The sequence below is a fragment of the Pavona decussata genome, unplaced genomic scaffold (genome assembly GCF_977016875.1).
Source record: "Pavona decussata unplaced genomic scaffold, jaPavDecu1.1 SCAFFOLD_236, whole genome shotgun sequence".
In the NCBI taxonomy this organism is placed as follows: domain Eukaryota; kingdom Metazoa; phylum Cnidaria; class Anthozoa; order Scleractinia; family Agariciidae; genus Pavona; species Pavona decussata.
Window position 1 is genome coordinate 212,501 of NW_028145641.1, and position 17,699 is coordinate 230,199.

A 17,699-nucleotide genomic window follows, 5' to 3' on the forward strand; every position below is an offset into this window, starting at 1 on the left:
GGCTGCGAGGGAGACTAATTCATTCCAAGACCCGTGACAAATGATAATCCAATAAGACGCCAACTCTTGCAGGACTTTAATGACTTTGCAAGAAGAATGCGCCTCCAATACATATTCCACGGGAAAAACGAAGAACCTCATCCTTTCCACGTTAAGTGTAACTGGGAACCACCAGTACAACCATCGGTTTGGAGAGTTATCTTGAAAGGGTTAAATTTCAACTAGTGGAAATACAAATTTCAAAGCGTAAGACATCGTGCGACAAACCTTCCAAAGGCTCATGATTTTTTGCACAACTATCCCCTCGCTTATTTGCCAATCAGATGAAACCGAATGCACCTTGTTCAAGCTACCTCCTCTTGCTCTAATCATCGATGCAAGCCGTACCGCATACCAACTATCGTACCTCTGCGCTGATATACTCTCAGGCAGTAATTAGTAATTAAACTATACGGGGCTAAATACAAATTTGAGAAAGGTGAGTTTTTCTACCCTCCCTGTACCCTCCGCATGAAGCTTGGTACGCAGCCACTCTCAGAGTCCGCGCTCTCGCCACCCGCGTTCGAATGAAACGATCATGATCTTTTTTTGTAGCCCTCTCGCCAACTCTTACGCGGCAGCTGAAAGCTATGGAGGGTCGCAGAAGGCTGCAGGCGAAACAGTGGCGGTAGAAATTTGCCGCGCTGCGTTGTGTTGCTCTTTCCTTTTTCCTTTGTGCCTCTTGTTCTCTTATGCTATATCCACGGACTTTAATCCTTACGCTTTCGCTTTCATCGCCACTCGACATGCTATCATTGCCATCACCTTTTTGTTCTAACGACTCCAGAACCCTCTCTGCACTAAGGGAAACATGTTGCTTGAGAAACATCTAAACCTATATACAGAGTAATTCTGTTTCTTTGACTGGGTTGCATTTAGCATGCTAAGATAAGTGGGAGTTCTTTGCAAACCATTCACTGTATTATAATAATATAATTGCGAAGGATTTTCTCAAGCGCTACATTGGATCATGCTGCTGAAGGAGTTAACTGAAGAAAAGTAACCCGAAAGGAGCACGTAAAAACCCTTCGGAAGATAGGGAACGACTGCAGAAAACACCCACTTATCTTAAGAGGTTTTGTGGAACCCGGCCCAGGTTACTGCAAACATAAGTCATCAACGAGGAAAAAATTCACCCCCTAGAGCAAATATGACAAGAGCACAGTTTTATAATTATTGTGACAGTCACCATTCCATACAATGCTCGCATGAACGTCAATTCTTTGCTTGAATGGTCAAGTAGATTTCCCAAACAGACTGGCGATAATTAAACAGCTACAATGCATGAGAATAGCGAAATAAAAAAATCCGTAAAATTAACTCTAAGAAAGAATAAAATTACTCAAGAACACTACTTATGAACACCAATACTTCTTAATGACGTAATTGCTAAATGTACAAACTGAGCTATTTTCATTCCAGTCAGTTATAATAACTTGAACGCAATAACTTCGCTTTCTTTTGATCGGTTTGTTATTGGCGTTCACAATTAGACGCCCGATACACAAAAGTAAACACTACTGAAATTACTATATAATGGAGAAAAAGGAATCGATTTTGTCTTGTACGTTTACACGTTCAAATCCTCAACTTTTCCATACAACTCGTTGTCGTAGATATGCATGTTGATCAGCTTCTGTGAACAACGAAAGAAAACATTAACGGTCAGTCCAGTAAAAGACAGTTTAGAAGGTATTTAACTAAACCACGTTCTAAGCCATTTTCAATTTTGCCAACAGTCATATCTTAACATTGTCTGCTGTTGACGGTAACAAAAAGGCTTGCATCCCGGACTAGAAAACTATCAATCTACTTAAAATAAACAACTTATAAACAGATTTGGAGGCCTGCAGTGAGTACTGATTGTCGTAAGCCGCGGCCTAAGTTATAAACTCTGTTTAAATAACTGGCCCTTGACGTTTTTTCATCTAGGTTAAGTTATCAGCAGCAACAGAAATACAAGAGCAAGCACTATAATTGAAATGTTTTTACCCTTGTGCTATGATTACATATTTATCACTTTGCTCAACTTGATAAGAATTAAAGAAATTCGTTGGTTGCCTGGCGGGGTTGTTGGCAATTTACGAATTCCCTGTTTACGGATGGTCATAGCTTGGATTCCTGTTGAGGATTCATATTTTTTCTTTGCCACATGCTTGTGACATTGAAAAAATGTCATATCTTTCTTATTTCATTACCGCACTTAAAATAATTTCCATCTTTAATTCTTCATCACTTGATCATACAGGATGCTGTGACGTGATGAACAAAACGCCTTTCTTTAAAACTGTATGTAACGACAAACCTAGCGATACCATCATCACAGTGCACTTAGTGCATTGAGCGTTACTCGTACCCGAACTGTCAATGGGATGACTCCAATTACATATTAAAACTGATTGTGAAAACAACGTGCCGATGCCTTTCTTAGTACATTTTCCGATTGATCTTTGAATATCAGAAGTAGAGTTCTTTCATTCGCAGTGAAATGATCATAATGAAAAAGTTAATACTGAAAAATAAACATTTCTGAATATGCTTCTAACCAATTCCAAATTTACCAAAGCCTTATAGAGCATCTGGAGAAGCGACTTTGTGCCTTCCCCCTTCCCCCCCCCCTCCACACACACACACACTTTTTTTTTTGGTTTGTTTTTTCACTGTTACAAACAACTAGGAAACACTGATAACAACAATTCGTTAAACATAGATTTGCTTGCAAGTGAAATCGACGCCTTCACCGGAATCATTCTCAAAGGCACAAGTCCTAATAGTCTACCTTGATGTTCATATTGAGTCTCACCTTGTGTTGGTTTTCCATTTCTTGTAGCTTTTTCGTTAAAACAGTGAATGAGGGTCTTGCTTCCGGTTCATTTTGCCAGCAATTCATCATGATTTGATACCTGGGGAAATAAGTACTCCAATAATCTCCCTTCGTTACCTAATTCCGCATGTTTCTTAGCTATGTCGTCATACCGTGTCAAGTGTTCAGTTTTGATTCATTTTAGATTGATTACCAGTGAAGAACCTTTGAAATTAAAAGATAACCGTATAATAAAGAAATAATAAATAAATATTAAAACATCATCGCATCCTAGATGAATTACGATGTTTTTACTTGGAGTAAGTTAACGATATCTATGAAACCGGCTAAGAAAAAATTGAAAACAGACTTGGCCATTACAAATTCCACTGCCAAATACCTTTCATAGTTAAAAATCAATATCAAAGAAAAAGAACTAATCAAGAAAGGAAATGTTATTAAAGGAAAAATATTAATCTTATTAAAGAAAAATCAACTTAAGTCACTAATGGAAAAGACCGATACATTCAACTATGATTAGTTAGGGAAGGTATCATAGCCGGGAAGAAACTTCTTCGAAATCTTTCTGTCCTTCAAAGATAGTTGGTACAGTTATTAGTGTTACGTACGGCAAGGTCATGCGCATTTTCCCTAGTTGAAGGTTTTAGACAGGCTTTCGCCCCTTTCTATGTTTAGAATAATGATTTACAAAATGAAAACATGAATATCAAAACCTTAGACACACTGACAGGTGTCAGATGTATCGAATCTATTGTTCAAGGGGAATTCTCATGGGGTTTTTGACCTGTTTGGTTAAAAATGGTGAAATAAGACCTTCATAGCTACAAAACAATTTTAGAACAACGAGAGGAAAGAGATCAACTCAATTTTTGAAAAGAATTTATTTAACAACTCGTGATCTGTCCTCGCGCATTTTGAAAACAAAAATGCGAGAACTTGAAAACCGTTAGCCTAACATTTTCAAGTTTCAGTCCATTCCGGCGTACTCTGTCTCTAGCCAGAGGCACTAATTTACATGTTTATTGCACTAGGGTGATAATTTATAACAAAACTAGACAATTATTTTATGTTTCGTTGACAGACAAACATTTTTGGGTTTTGAAATGACATCAAATTCGCGTGATACTTCCCCTTTAAGTTAGATATGCCCGTCTGTAGCATCTTTTAAACAGACACTCAAGACATTTTTATTTCAGAAAGCTTTTTTATAATTTTATATAGTTTCTAGTTTTACGTTTTTAAGCGCTGATGAAAATAGTCTTATTGATATCGGCGCTATATAAGTTTTATTATTATTATTTTATTATTATTATATGAGGTAAATTCGATAAAGGAGCTTGGCTTTCCTACTTGCACAAGAAACAATTTGTTTTTCCCGGGAAGAGCATGCTGGTTTCTCTTCCTTTGAGACAAAGACTCCATCTTTTGCAACCAAAGGAAGAAACCAACAACAACTGCAAAAGCCAGCTAAACACGAGCAATTTTCTTACGGTCAAATGTCAACCAGAGCGAGAAATTCGCTTAAGTCCACGGTACGGGCCACAGGTTTGTTGATGGACAACGTTTTACCAAAGGGAAAGGGTGACCGCGCAATGGCAAAGAAATCTAATTTTTTCAAAAAGCACGCAAACGCAAACGCAATTTGCATTAAAAAATAAAGTTTTTGTTGCTTACAATTCATCATCCACGTGTTGTGGCTTGGGCATCCTGTATCCTTGCTGGAGTAAGCTCGCAATTTTCCTGCCATCCATCCGTGGATACGGTGAACCACCTGAGAGAAAGACGAAGTTAGAAATTTAATTGGTGTGGACTGAATACAGTAATATATAAATAAATATATAAATAAATAATGAGCATTCATCTGATACCTTATTCATAAATGGTGGCCGATAAATTATTCTTTTACTTTCCCCGTTACCATGAGGTTTATACAATAAATTGAAAAATTGTCAAATACTTGTGAAATGTTTGTGGCTGGTCTGATGCGGCGTTTCGTCTCGGCCAAGAAACTTTTCAGAGACCTTTCAGAATTTATAGGGCTAATTAACATACACCGACTGGAACAATAAATCGGCCGCCATTTATGAACAAGGTCTATTTATTTATTTATTTCTCTATTTATTTACTACAACAATTTTAAATCACTGGTGATCCTACCAATCCGATCGGCTCTCAATATTGCGATTTATTTACAAATGGCACTATTTTTTGGCTCCAAATCACATCCTTTTTTTAGCCATCAAACTGAAAATAAAATAATTATAACCAATCAAACTTATCTAACAAAAACGAACCAAAAAATCTTATCTAACGAACCAAAAAACGGTGTGATTTCAAAATGGGTGTAATAAAGTTTTAATTGAACTTCGTGTCGTGCAATTTTGGTCTGAAATCATACATGTGATTTCAATCGCGCGTATGATTTCAGACCAAATTGCACTCCACTTATTTCAATTACCATAATTTACTTATTAATTGATTAATTAATTAATTTATTTATTTAAAAAAATACTTTTTTTTTTTTTTATTTAGCTATTTATTTATTTATTATTCATTTGTTTCTTGCAAATTTAACATTGAGGTGTTTAGATGCAAATTACTTTATAATAAGAAAAATTCTATAAAATGTAAATAATACAAGGAATAGTCGGGTAAAAGCCCTTCTAAAAAGTAATGTTTTAAATTAAACTTTTGAGCCATAAAAGAAAAATATTGCAAGAGTCTTGGCTACTAAAACATCAACGGTAAAGTAAATGTCCAACAGTCCATACTGTGGCCGAATTTAGTTTAAAAAATTTGGAACCACGGGCTATGAAGGTGATACCTCCCACTTTGTTACGTAATCACTCAGCTTCCAATTAAAGATAGCGCATGAAGCGAGAGAAAAGGATAACAATGATGCGGTGTGAAGCCGACATTTCAAGAATGAAGGCCAAACATGTCGTCTTAAAATAAAGTCTAAAGTTAACAGAAATTTTCGGGCAAGACTTCCGCATTGCCCAACAAAGTAATTATACATTTTGCGCCTCATATCCTATTTACGCTCGCGGTTTTTGGAAGAGGGTTAGTATGACAGTGGTGCATGTGAACTAAATGTAGGGGCTGTGTTGAAATCTCTCCAATTTTGACGAGTAATGTTACAATTCCCCCTTAACAACTCTTGCCTTGTTCAAATTTGTTCTCCTAGCAATCTACTATATTGAGGCTCCAGGAGAATGCGACGTCAAGATATGCAGTGTCTACCATGAAATAATGGGCGTTTTGGCCAGGCTAAGGTATCTTTTTAATGGTGAAATTATTAAATATTACCTATGGTGAAGATTTCGTAAAGAACAACTCCATAGCTCCATCTGTTAGAAAGTGAAAAAATATACATATTTTCTGTCATTGAACGTGCTTTTTTTTCACAGGTTACTGTTCGCATCGCTCGCTTTCCTTTGTTCTTTCAAGTGCACATATTAAATAAACCCTGCCATTTAACAACTGCCAGAGAAGCTGGTGGAGGTTTGATTGTGAAAGGGGAGAGCGGGGACGAAACAGTAACTGAGATTGTTATACAGCTGCGGTTTCCTCAGGTTTAACTGCGACTGTAATTAGCTGGTTAGTGATCAGTTGGCCTTATAAAGTAAGGTCAAATGCATCCCGAGCGGGATGCAATTCAGCAACTGTTTCCCTCGCGGGATACAATTCAGCAACTGTTTCCCGCTCAGGATACACTAGCATGTGGCCTGGCATGTGATCAATGCAACGGAAAAGCATTACAGGAGCAAATGTTGCAATACTTTTTTTAAGCCATCCCAAATAATGAAAAATGACGTTTTTAAACTGATTAAGAATTTGTTATAAGCACTTCCCGCACATCTGATTTAAAGCATTAAAGGATTAAAGTCGTGCAAACTTCCCGTTTGTTTGTTTTCTTTTTTTGGAGTCTCGATATTTCCGTTGGGAAAATAACACTAAACGGACAGTAAATGTGTACATTTTCATTCATTTTAAGCAGTTTATAAAAAAAACCAAGTTCAATTTGTAAGGATTTATCAATCAATGACGTCTTGCTTCGCTTTTTAACCTTATTTAGAAACCCTTTTTCCATTCAATAAGGTTGAGTCACGTGGACACCATGAATACTGTGTATCGTACGTTTTCTTCTCTATTTCTTTCCATTCACAGGGAAACGAGGTGTATAACGCAGATTTGCAACAGACTGTTAAACATGTTTACCATCCAATGCCATAACGTCTTTATCCCACCCAGTCCATTGCAAATAACATTTTGGTAACTCTAATGTTTTCTAATCTCCATTATAATCTCCATTCTTTTGTTTAGCCGGTTTGTAGTATCGCATATATTTTCGGCCAGCCCATCAGAAAAATAGAAAAAACAACAAAACAAAATAAACATAGGAAGCCAGTTTTTTTAAGCACCTTGTGGATTGAAAGTTTAAGAAAAACGATAATAGACAGAAGAACTTTTAACCTGCCTACTGCTTATCCAGACCTTGTGGATTGCTCTTACAGAAGGCAACACACATAAAAAGACCATACATGCACAACACAGCAATCAGGTGTACTTACACGTCACTTTTGGTGGTGTATGTTGCGTACAACAGAGCTTCATATGCAGTCCACTTAACTGGAAGGCGACCCTGATTATTGAAAGATTACATAAAGCATTTAAGATTTATTCTAATAGTGCCATGTTGCATTTATTCATTATTCTTTAACATGTTAAAGATTTCTTTTTCGCTCACGTTTAATGTTCTACACCAAAATGTTTCAAGAATTTAGATAAACGTTGTTTGGCCACAATCAGAAACAAAAAAGGGAACCACTTGATTACGGCTTTATTTACTCAAAAAAGTAGCAATACTTCTAGGGACGTCGAATTGGAATTTGGAATGTACATGTCGGAGCAAACTCGCATATGACGCTGTGTCCGGGAATCAAACCGGGGCCTACTTAAAATAGTTGGAGGCTGGTACTGTCACCACTACGCCATTCCTTGCTCCTCTAGCAACGATACAATACATTTTTTTATAACAATCTTTTTTCACAGAAACGTTAAGGCTGGAATTAACCAAAGTTTTAAGAACATACTAAGAAAGTATCCAAGCTGAGACTAAGAAATGGAAAATTTTTATTCAGTTCTGCACTTTGTTTAAATCTGGACTAGCCAGGCATGTATGTCAAAGGAACAATATGACACAGCCAACATTGGCCTTTGTTAGGTTTCCTGGTCACGTTAATATTGGATTGCGGAAATTCTACACCACGTAACTTGGGAAGATGCTAAGAATGTTTTAGGCTCAAAAGATGGAAAAAAGAAAAATAACTTTTAGGTTCGGTTCGATCTCCGTCGCGAAATTAGACGTTCTCATAAATAAAAAATATATAACCTTCGTCATAAATTATTCAACTACAAGTAACATTATTTCATTCGAAGAGTGTTGATTTGTTTGTTACCCTTGTTTTTCTTTCGTAAATGTTTTCCTGTTGCACATCCCTGGCCATTCCAAAGTCTGTCACTTTACACGTTTCTTTCTCTCCCACCAACACATTACGAGCAGCAAGGTCTCTGTGGATAATCTGTAACAGAACGCGTTATGCATAAGAGGGACTCAAAACGCAGAGAAGAAAAAAGCACTGGGTTAAAAAAATGATGGTACTTTTGTTAATAAAACCCGCGATGTGGGCGCTTAAAATAAAAGCGCAGATCAAAAAAGCAATCTTGTGGACCAGCTTAAAATCACTTTTGTTGTTTATCCGTCTTTAGTTTAGATTCTTTTTTAAGGATTTCAAATCTTTCCTTTCTTATTTATATTCGTTGGCCATGTCTTGTAGCGCAATTGCGTAGCGCAATTGCGTATATTTCTTTACGTTTTAGATACCAGATACGGTTTTAGATACCAGAATTTATTCCAGTCAGGCCGTGTGCGTGTTATCTCGTTGATACAGCCACGTTTGTAATCTGTTTAAACATTGACGTGTTACGGCCTGTTGGTGGCCGGATTAACATTAATATTGATGTGCAAAAATAAAGTTTCAAACTTTCTAGTGTCTATTGAAAATGGACGATATGGTGTTATTACGCTTTCATTCACCTTTCTCGAGAATAGGTAACTCATTCCATCCGCGATTTGCCAAGCAAACTTCATAAGCTGCTGTGACGTCAAACTGGTTTGTGGTTTGATATCCGGGTCTTTGTAATAAGTGTCATTCAATCCACGGCTCTTCCTCAGGTAACCCAGCAGATCCCCATACGGGACATACTCGATTAACACCAACAATGGCTCTGGGAAATGTAATTATAAATAAATTTTACAACGTTCTGTTATTCCTTCAACTTTCTTTCCTCGGTTAACAATCCAATCTACTCAAAATCACTATTCGCAGTTGAAACAAAATAAAGTGCCAAGTAAGAAAATACTCGCTTTTACCAGATTCAGTGACACAACCCAATAGCTTGATTACGTGCGGATGAGGTTTAAGAGTCTTCATCACTTCAAGTTCTGATAACAAGTCTTTCTTGTCTGACTCGGGAGCGTTGGCTGAAAATTAACAAGTAACCAAATTATTAGAAGTAGAGCTGGCTAGATTTCCGTGTAACCCTATTACGATAGTTCAGCGTTTTTAAATAAATTTTTGTCAGGCCAGAGCAATAGCTGCAGTCCAAAAAGCCCTCCATCTTCTACCATTACGTCATGATCCAAAAAACACGTGTTTAAAACCACATGCCACATTGGTACAATGGTTAGAAGAGTGTACAAGAGGAAGAGAAGAAAAAAAGAAAAGCGAAAGAAAACAAGGAGATGCAAAAGGAGAAGGAGAAAGAGAAGAGGACGGAAAAGACACTGAAATGAATATTTTTATTAGTAGATACTTAACAAGTGAATGACCGGTCGATCCTTATAAGTCGCTTTGCTTCTTAAAAAGGGCGAGAAAATTTATATATAATTAATAAATCAATATCTCGATTTATTGAGATGATGGAGACGAGGGAAAAAAGGAAAAGGGGAGGCGTGAGGAAGAGGAAAACGGGGAAGAAGACAAGAAGCTGAACGCAAACTCTCAAATGTCTACAATCAAATTGAGATCAAATCGAGGCTGGTTAAAGTAAAGATCAAGTCTCTTTCATTTCGCCAAATATTTGCCGCTAACTCCTGAGAGATTAGAGTTTTAATAGGAAGTTCCTTACATTTGAGCATTTTAACAGCAACTATAGCCTTTCCAGGCCTACTTGGAAGGTCCACTGCCGTTCCTTTAGCAATCTGACCAAAAGCACCTTTACCAATGATCTTTTCTACATTGACGTTCGCCCTTGCTACTTCCCAGGAACGTGTCTTTGGATGCAGGGGAGCGTACTCATGCCCACAAGTTATCCCTTGCGTCTGCGGGTTTTCAAGTATTGATGAATCTCCAACGTCAGTCCGACTTGCTTCTTGTAGTTCCATGTATGCAGGGCTTGGCGTCACTAGGTTTTGAGTAGAATTACTTGGACGAACATGAGCTGGCATAACGTCACCTATTGATATTTGATTCTGAAAAGAAAAGTTGAATACTGTTTTGGTCATTATCTTTTGGTGCATTTTCCTTAAAAATAATGTCCGCACAAGCCATGCTTTTAAAGTTTCGTGACTTCATTTCTAATTGAATGCTGTATCTCTATTTTTGCTGACAAAGACAAATTTCTCAACTGTATTTCTACCTTACTTACACTGACACTGTAAAACTCCCAAAGTACCGACCCCTCGAAAGTAGCGATCCTTTGGTGGTTGGCGATAAATTCTTAAAGGAGCTTCCACCCGAACGTAAGGATGGACACAACCGTCTGTCGAGACAGAGTTCGAACGAAATGATAAACATCTAGGTGAAGAATGATGACTTTATTTAAAAAAAAGTCTTTCGATTTTAATTGACAAAAGCCTCTTTTCGTATCAAATATGCTTTGTTTTCACATCTGGTAGTAAAGACAGTGAACGACTGGTAAATCTTAAAGCTTTCAGGAGCTTATCCAGCCAGACAACATTTCAACTTGAAAAATGGCTCCTGTTTAGTTATACGATTTCCAGAAATACGGAACGGCGGCAAACAAAATAATTGAACTTATGGACTTTATTTTTGGGGGGACAAATTTTATCACAAAGACTCGTTTCTCTAGTACTGTCTACATCTCGTGCTACTTCAGTTATCATTTTACTAAAACTAATAAACAATAGCGGTCGACACTTTTGTTGCCAATTAAAGAAACCAATGCGCACGACAAGCGCTTACATTTAAAAAGTGCACTTACATCATAGGCTCCAGTATCGTCAACGGGCACTTCATGTGGTCTAAGGGATAAAATGGAATTAACTGCAAGGAACTCAAAAGCTATCATAATCTTGAACGATTAAACAGTTTAATCAATTGAGCCTTGCATTTTCAACAAAAAAGATTATTATTTCTCAAATACATTAATAATTCAGCTAAAGACAACGGAATTCATGCACCGTGACGTGTTTGGATTAATATATCAAACACGAGGAAGAGTGTTTCCTCCGATTTCCAAACACCGAGAAGTAGGTTGGAAAAACGAGGCGCAGCCGAGATTTTTTAACCAACTTCGAGGTGTTTGAAAATAGTAAGAAACACTCTTTCGAGTGTTTGATATAGCATCTCAAACCATTGATAATTCTTGGAGAAATTCGAAGCAAAAGTTCACAAAATTTTATGAAAAATTCCTCGTTTGTGCATCCTTAATTTCCCTTTCAAAATCAGTTTGTTTGAGAAGTTATATCAAACACTCGTCACAGTGTTTCATCACAATATCAAAAATCTCGAAGTTCGTCAACAATACTTGACTACGCGTCGTATTTTCAACTCCCTCCTCGGTGTTTGATAAAACACTGTGTCTAATGTTTGATATATCACGTGAAAATCTATATCCACTTTAGATATTTCGTTGATCATTGCGTAAAATACCAATCTTTTCGGTTTCTGAAAAGGATAATTTGCACACTCTTGTGCACCTGGTTTGAATCAGGGAAAACCAGTGTAACAGGTCGTAGAAGAATGACACATCATCTGCGTCATATCTTCAATTGCCGTGCCTAGCAACAGACATACGGCTCTCAAGAGCAATTTAAAGTGTATATGATACAAAAAAAATTCTTCTCTTTTTTCCAGTTTTATTTGTACAAAAACGATTCTCAATTTAAAACTTAAGTTTTAAGTTTCCCAAACGCCGTTATTTCCCGTTGGCTCGGAAAAGCTCTAATTTGGCGCGGCCAAAGCGTCCGTAATAAGCTTATGTGACGTCACTTTACTTCATAACAAAAATTCGGGGGAGCAAAACCAGTTCACAGAGCATGCAGTCGTTCTTTTGCAACTGGAGCACCTAATATCCAATGACATGGAGGCAAAAATCCAAGCTTCTTCAGACTCAGAACTAATTGTAGTTAAAGCGATTCAAGGTCGTAGCACTGCTACTCGAAGTTTCGCCGTTTTTCATCTTGAAGCTATGGCCTCAAGCGGCACTCGTGGTTCATAAGCATCCAATATCAGTGTGTGAGATAGCTCACCTGGACGCTCATAGACGATGACATTTAAAAAACAGGACAAGTAATCCTGTGGTCTTTGTTAGATGCGGCGAGATGCTGGAATTAATCGCACAAATATGTAAACAGCTACAAGTGCGGTCTTTAATGTACTTCTGCAGACTAAATTGAAAGGCAGACACGATATTATAAATTTCGTAAGACTTTCCTTCAGCTCGACTTGCATTTTTACCGGATAAAGTTGGATGTAGGAGATCGAGGTTAATGTCAATAAACGTTTTTTTCAAAAGTTAGACTGTAAGAATTTAATTAAGGGTTTTTTATTTTATTTTTCGGACGTAATGATTTCATGTCGTCACCGAGAAAGTACGTTAGAACTCCTTACGATTGCAGTAGCTTTGCGCAGGCAGAATATTTCCTGGAACCAAAAAAACCGCGGGTAAACTTGAGTATCCATTCGCACTGTCTGTACTGTGGTGCTGCGTACGGACGGACGGACAAAAAGTGACGTCATAATCCTAACCCAAATTTCTCTTGGTTACCATATTTTCTTACCCTTGGCGAGCTCGGCTATTACCCAAAGTGAAAATTCATCCAGAGTGAGTGGATTTGGCCTAATTTAACCCATTTCTGGCTTTAAGAAGGGAATTTTGTGATCTAATTTTTCCAATAAAAACTCAAATGATAATATCAGCCCCATGTCTACCACATTGAAATTTGCCAGGCTTAAAATTTGTACGATAAACAAAACTGTATTAAAAGGTAAATTGTTCCTTTGCACCAGTGGTAAAATAATGGCACAAATAGTTACTCTACATTACAGTTGATCTTCGTTCCATTTATGTCCCTGATTGCAGTCACTCTAGTGTGTCCCACTATTTCTAGTTACTGAAATATAGAGTGAAATCTATGCCTGTACCAAGCCAGCATATTGCTTATAAATACAATGCATTTACTTTCCTTCTTGTCCTCTATACTACTGAGTTCAAAGCCCTTATGGCTTCACCCTGGTATATGATGTGCTTCTCCAACAGCATGGACAAAAAATCTTAATTTATGCATTTTTTATAGTACTTTTCGAAAGCTGACGGCAGTTGTAGTCATTTTACTGATCCGTTTAAATATATAACTTTCAAGATCCATAAAAGGTAAGTATATTCTCGAGATTAATTTAGAAGATGAAGTTAAGTACTGAGCTTTACCATGCAAGGAAAACCGAAAATTGATTCGATCAGTTGCTGAGAAGAGAAAATCGATCAACTTAAATCAATGTAAGTTATTCTTGTCATTGCCAACAAATGATTAGACTCAAAGACCCCTTTGAACACTGTATTCACAAATAATGGGATGCCGTACCTCCTTACCTCCTCGTGTTCTATCTTCCCTTGGAATTCGAAGATAAAGTCAATTCGGCTCCCCGTAGCCTTTTTAATCGACGAATTAATCGTCAAGTTTGACTGTTGTTTCGTTGATCATAAAAGCTATGAGCTGAAAGAGATGCTTTTCTCTATTTTTAAAGTCCTAACAAAACTCGACGCATAATCGCTCCTACCACAGCTGATGTACAATCGTTGAAGATATGAAAGTGGTTCGCTACGGTATACAAAAGACCGTAAATTCTCGTTCTTTAAAATCAAGTAACGTGACGTCATTTTGTGGTTAATTAGGTCCCAGTCTCGGTGACATTTTTTAAAGAAGAAAGCGGGTATTTTGCTTCCGAAACAAATGAAATTCAAACATTTGGGACGAGTTTTAATCTTAACATTTTGTGTCATATACACTTTAATCACCCAAAGAAGTGAATTGAATTTCATTGGCGGTCATCCCAAAGAACAAAAATGAATAATCTTACCTTGTTTTCCCTCTTGTTCCTAAAAAAGTTAGGAAAATTCCACGATTTAGAGAAGCAATTCACAGCTACATGTGCATGCTTTTAGATCTTTCTGTTAAAACTAAATTTTCACTTTTCTTGGTATGGTTACAGTGCCATGTCCACAGTAAACAATTATGACATTAGTTTCATTCGGAAGCAGGTTTGCAAAAAGTGGAATGTGTTCACCCGTTCAGGACTGCTTGTTATTAACATATCAGCAACATTTCAATTAAAAAAGGGAAAAATATTTACCTCTTTTGTTCTGCCAAAATATGTAAATAACAAGAAGGATGATGATAAAGACAAGCACACCAATGGTAGCTCCCAAACCTCTCAAGACAGCGTCAGTACAAGAGCATTTGCATTCTGCGAAGAGGAAATCCAAAAATTATTATTTCAGACATGACCTTATAGCTGTTTTTTTTGTTTTCTGAACTCCATAAAATGGAATGAGACGTCACATGATTTCAAAACCCTAGAAAACGGCAAAATTGATCATGACCGACACAAGAGAGGATGAACCTGTTCATTCTCTCTTGCTGTACAGTATAGCAGCAATAAAAATAGATAAATAAATAAATAAATAACGCTGAAACAAACAAATGATAATTGTCAAATGAGACTCCCCTTCCGTTGATCGAACTGGCAACAGTATTGAGCTTACGTATACTATTATCGAGAGTAGTATTTTTTTCTTGTATTATCTATAAGGAGCAATTCATCACGCGTACTGCATCTTGCTAACTTTCAGAAGCCTCTTAACCCTATTTAGACAGGAAGGGCGGATTCTGCCCGCTGCGACTTTGAACCTGAATAACATTTTAAAAGTTTTCGTAAACGCCATGATACTCGGTCACTTTTTGAGAAATTTATCTACAAACAGATTAATGTGATTGGTTAGTAATTTTGACGTTACAAATGGCAACAAATTTTTGAGAGGTCATGTTTTCAGAAAACGGAATTTCTTGTTTTCAAATGAAGAAAAATTACTTTTGTTACGTTACCTTTTATGTTTTAAGATCATATAAGTGTTCTTTTTAGTGTTTTGGATCACGTTTCCTTCAGTTTTGGAGTTTTCCTGAAGTTTTGGAGAAATCAAGAAATTCAAGATGGCGAATCCAACATGGCTGCCTTTTGTGAATATAACTTAATTACTGCGTAATATGACGTCAACAATTCTTGTTCCGGACCTCAAAGGAAATATATTTAGACGTAATATTTATACTCCAAGTGTTCCTAGCCCCGGAAGACGGAAAAAGCATTATTGGTCTAGATAGGGCTAATAAATATCTGCTCATCCCTTTCGAGTACTGCCTCTCTTCTAAAAACAGGAAAGCTTTGATTTTAAGGGCGAGCTTATGAGGTATACTAAGAATAGTTCTACTTTCAAGTTTTTGTCAGAGATCCAGGATAAGTTCTGGTGACGCCTCAGGCTCGGGATATTCTCCAGACCAATGTTAAAGGCGTGACAAGCCGTTGCGGCACGTACACAGTTGCCGTAAACATCATGATGAAGAAGTAGCTTCTAAAAAAACGAATTCAAGACTAGAGTGCAAAAATCGATACCCTATTTATTACCAAATTGCGGCAAAATGGCTAAAATCGATACACTATTTATGACCAAAACGGCTGAAAAACCATACCCTTTGGCGCCGTACATACCTATATAGCCCATATAAGGGAGTACCCCCCCGGATACGTCACAGTGTTCATAGCAAGTACGGTTTAGGTCTATAAATAGGTTTGGGTCAAATAAGACTTGTACATTCAACTGCCGTTAAACAAGGACGTTATTGTTCGAGTCAGGCTACCAGATTTTAAACGTCAACAAATCATACAAATACACTGATCAACTATTACTTTAGCTACCCTATGTAGGTAAATATCTTTCTTGTGAATTCTAAGAGCTAGTGCTCTGTCTTATATTTTCATGACAGTGTACACTACATGCCTTACGATAATACAAGATAACCATTAATTTACACTAATTAAAATGCACAAACCTGGTGCTTTCTGAGTTGTCTTTTCCTCTGGCGTGGTTATCGTTGTTGGTTCAGATGGTGGGGGAGTAGGCTGTGGGTCAACAACTGTCAAATCTGATACTTTAAAGGTACCAATGAATCCATTGTTCACAGCCTCTCTCAGCTCAGCAAGACCTTCATCTGTAGTTACAGGAGTTGCAAAGTACACCACGAAAGAGACAATGACACTACCCCTCCTGTAAACAAAGATGCAAAACATATTACGCCTTCTAACATTCAGTAACAGAAAACTCGAGCCTATGTGTTACTAACCTCAAATTAAGCACCTCTACGTCGCGACATGTAGGTTCACACACTTTCTTACACTGAAAAATAAAACGTAAATAAAGATTCGGCCTTCTGAGTGATATATTCTTCCCAAAATCAACACATTGAATCTTGGGCAAGTCTCAGTCGTTATTCACTTTCTCCGAACAAGAGTTTTATTTTGTTTGTCTATTTCACTGCTATTCACATGCTTTGTCCATAATAACGTGAAGTCGTGCAAAATGTAAAATTTACAATAGAAGACTTGAGAAGCAAAAGCATTATATTTATGTAAATTTTACCTTTTGCACGACTTTACGTAATCATAAATAAAGTGAAAAGCAGTGAAATAGATCCGAAAAAAAAATGATATTCTTGTTCGGAGAAAGCGAAACTTGACCAAGATTCAGCCTTACACAGGTTTCGGCTATTGAGCCTAAAACATCCGCGAATGTCGGAAAGAATTGTTACTCTAACCGCTTATAATTTAACAGAGAAATCTGAGGAGGAATTCTTTTATATTTAGAGAACTTTATTTTAATCCAAATAACAAAAGAAATTACATAAGTAGCAACAAGTACAACAACAGTAACAACATAAAATACAAAAAAAAATTACAAAAAGATATAATGTTAAAAGAAAGTTTGGTTGCTACAAAGAAGTTAAAAAAAAACATTGCGCAGCGACTAAGTAAAGTAACAATGAGCAAAAGGATAAAAGTTAAGGAAACAAGGAAAACGAGGTAAGCTGTAACTAAAAAGGGGCCAGTCCCCTCACCCCCCCCCCCCCCCTCTCCTCCCCGTACAACTTATGTTACCAAACTGGTGCATTTATGACAAGAGCAGAGATCTGATTGTCTTAAACACGTAATTTAATTAATGAGCACATCGAAATAAAGGTAAAAAAAAAAACAACCTCTGTCCTAAAGTTCTCCTTAAATGTTTCCTCTGAACCCGTAGGGAACTCTTGGAGCACGTTACACTCAAGTTGCCGTTCCATTCCTAAAACGTAAGCAACAAAACTGGCATGTCCTGAAAAAGGAATACTTCTGAACAACCTGTTAAAAGTCCAGTCATGTCAAGACTAAACACATTGACAAAAATTTCAAATTGCCAACCATATAATTCACACCTCTAAGTA

General features: G+C 37.1%; 2 protein-coding genes across 2 annotated transcripts in view; both read right to left on the minus strand.

The window, feature by feature from the left end:
- The window catches only part of LOC146457874 (hemicentin-1-like), a 289,647-nt gene that overhangs the window by 210,679 nt on the left and 61,269 nt on the right, over positions 1–17,699 (minus strand). The gene's annotated exons all lie outside the window — the stretch shown is intronic.
- The window catches only part of LOC146457888 (uncharacterized), a 31,697-nt gene that overhangs the window by 19 nt on the left and 13,979 nt on the right, over positions 1–17,699 (minus strand). The window contains exons 6-20 of the mRNA XM_085091420.1: positions 17,475–17,560; positions 16,566–16,618; positions 16,275–16,489; positions 14,524–14,637; positions 14,251–14,269; positions 11,153–11,192; positions 10,058–10,400; positions 9,300–9,410; positions 8,964–9,154; positions 8,326–8,448; positions 7,438–7,508; positions 6,173–6,213; positions 4,538–4,634; positions 2,843–2,942; positions 1–1,675 (exon numbers count right to left, since the gene is read on the minus strand). The exon at positions 1–1,675 is cut by the window's left edge and continues 19 nt beyond it. Of these exons, the coding sequence (XP_084947546.1) occupies positions 1,610–1,675; positions 2,843–2,942; positions 4,538–4,634; positions 6,173–6,213; positions 7,438–7,508; positions 8,326–8,448; positions 8,964–9,154; positions 9,300–9,410; positions 10,058–10,400; positions 11,153–11,192; positions 14,251–14,269; positions 14,524–14,637; positions 16,275–16,489; positions 16,566–16,618; positions 17,475–17,560 (1,670 nt within the window). The 3' untranslated portion in view covers positions 1–1,609. The remainder of the gene's footprint in view (positions 1,676–2,842; positions 2,943–4,537; positions 4,635–6,172; positions 6,214–7,437; positions 7,509–8,325; positions 8,449–8,963; positions 9,155–9,299; positions 9,411–10,057; positions 10,401–11,152; positions 11,193–14,250; positions 14,270–14,523; positions 14,638–16,274; positions 16,490–16,565; positions 16,619–17,474; positions 17,561–17,699) is intronic.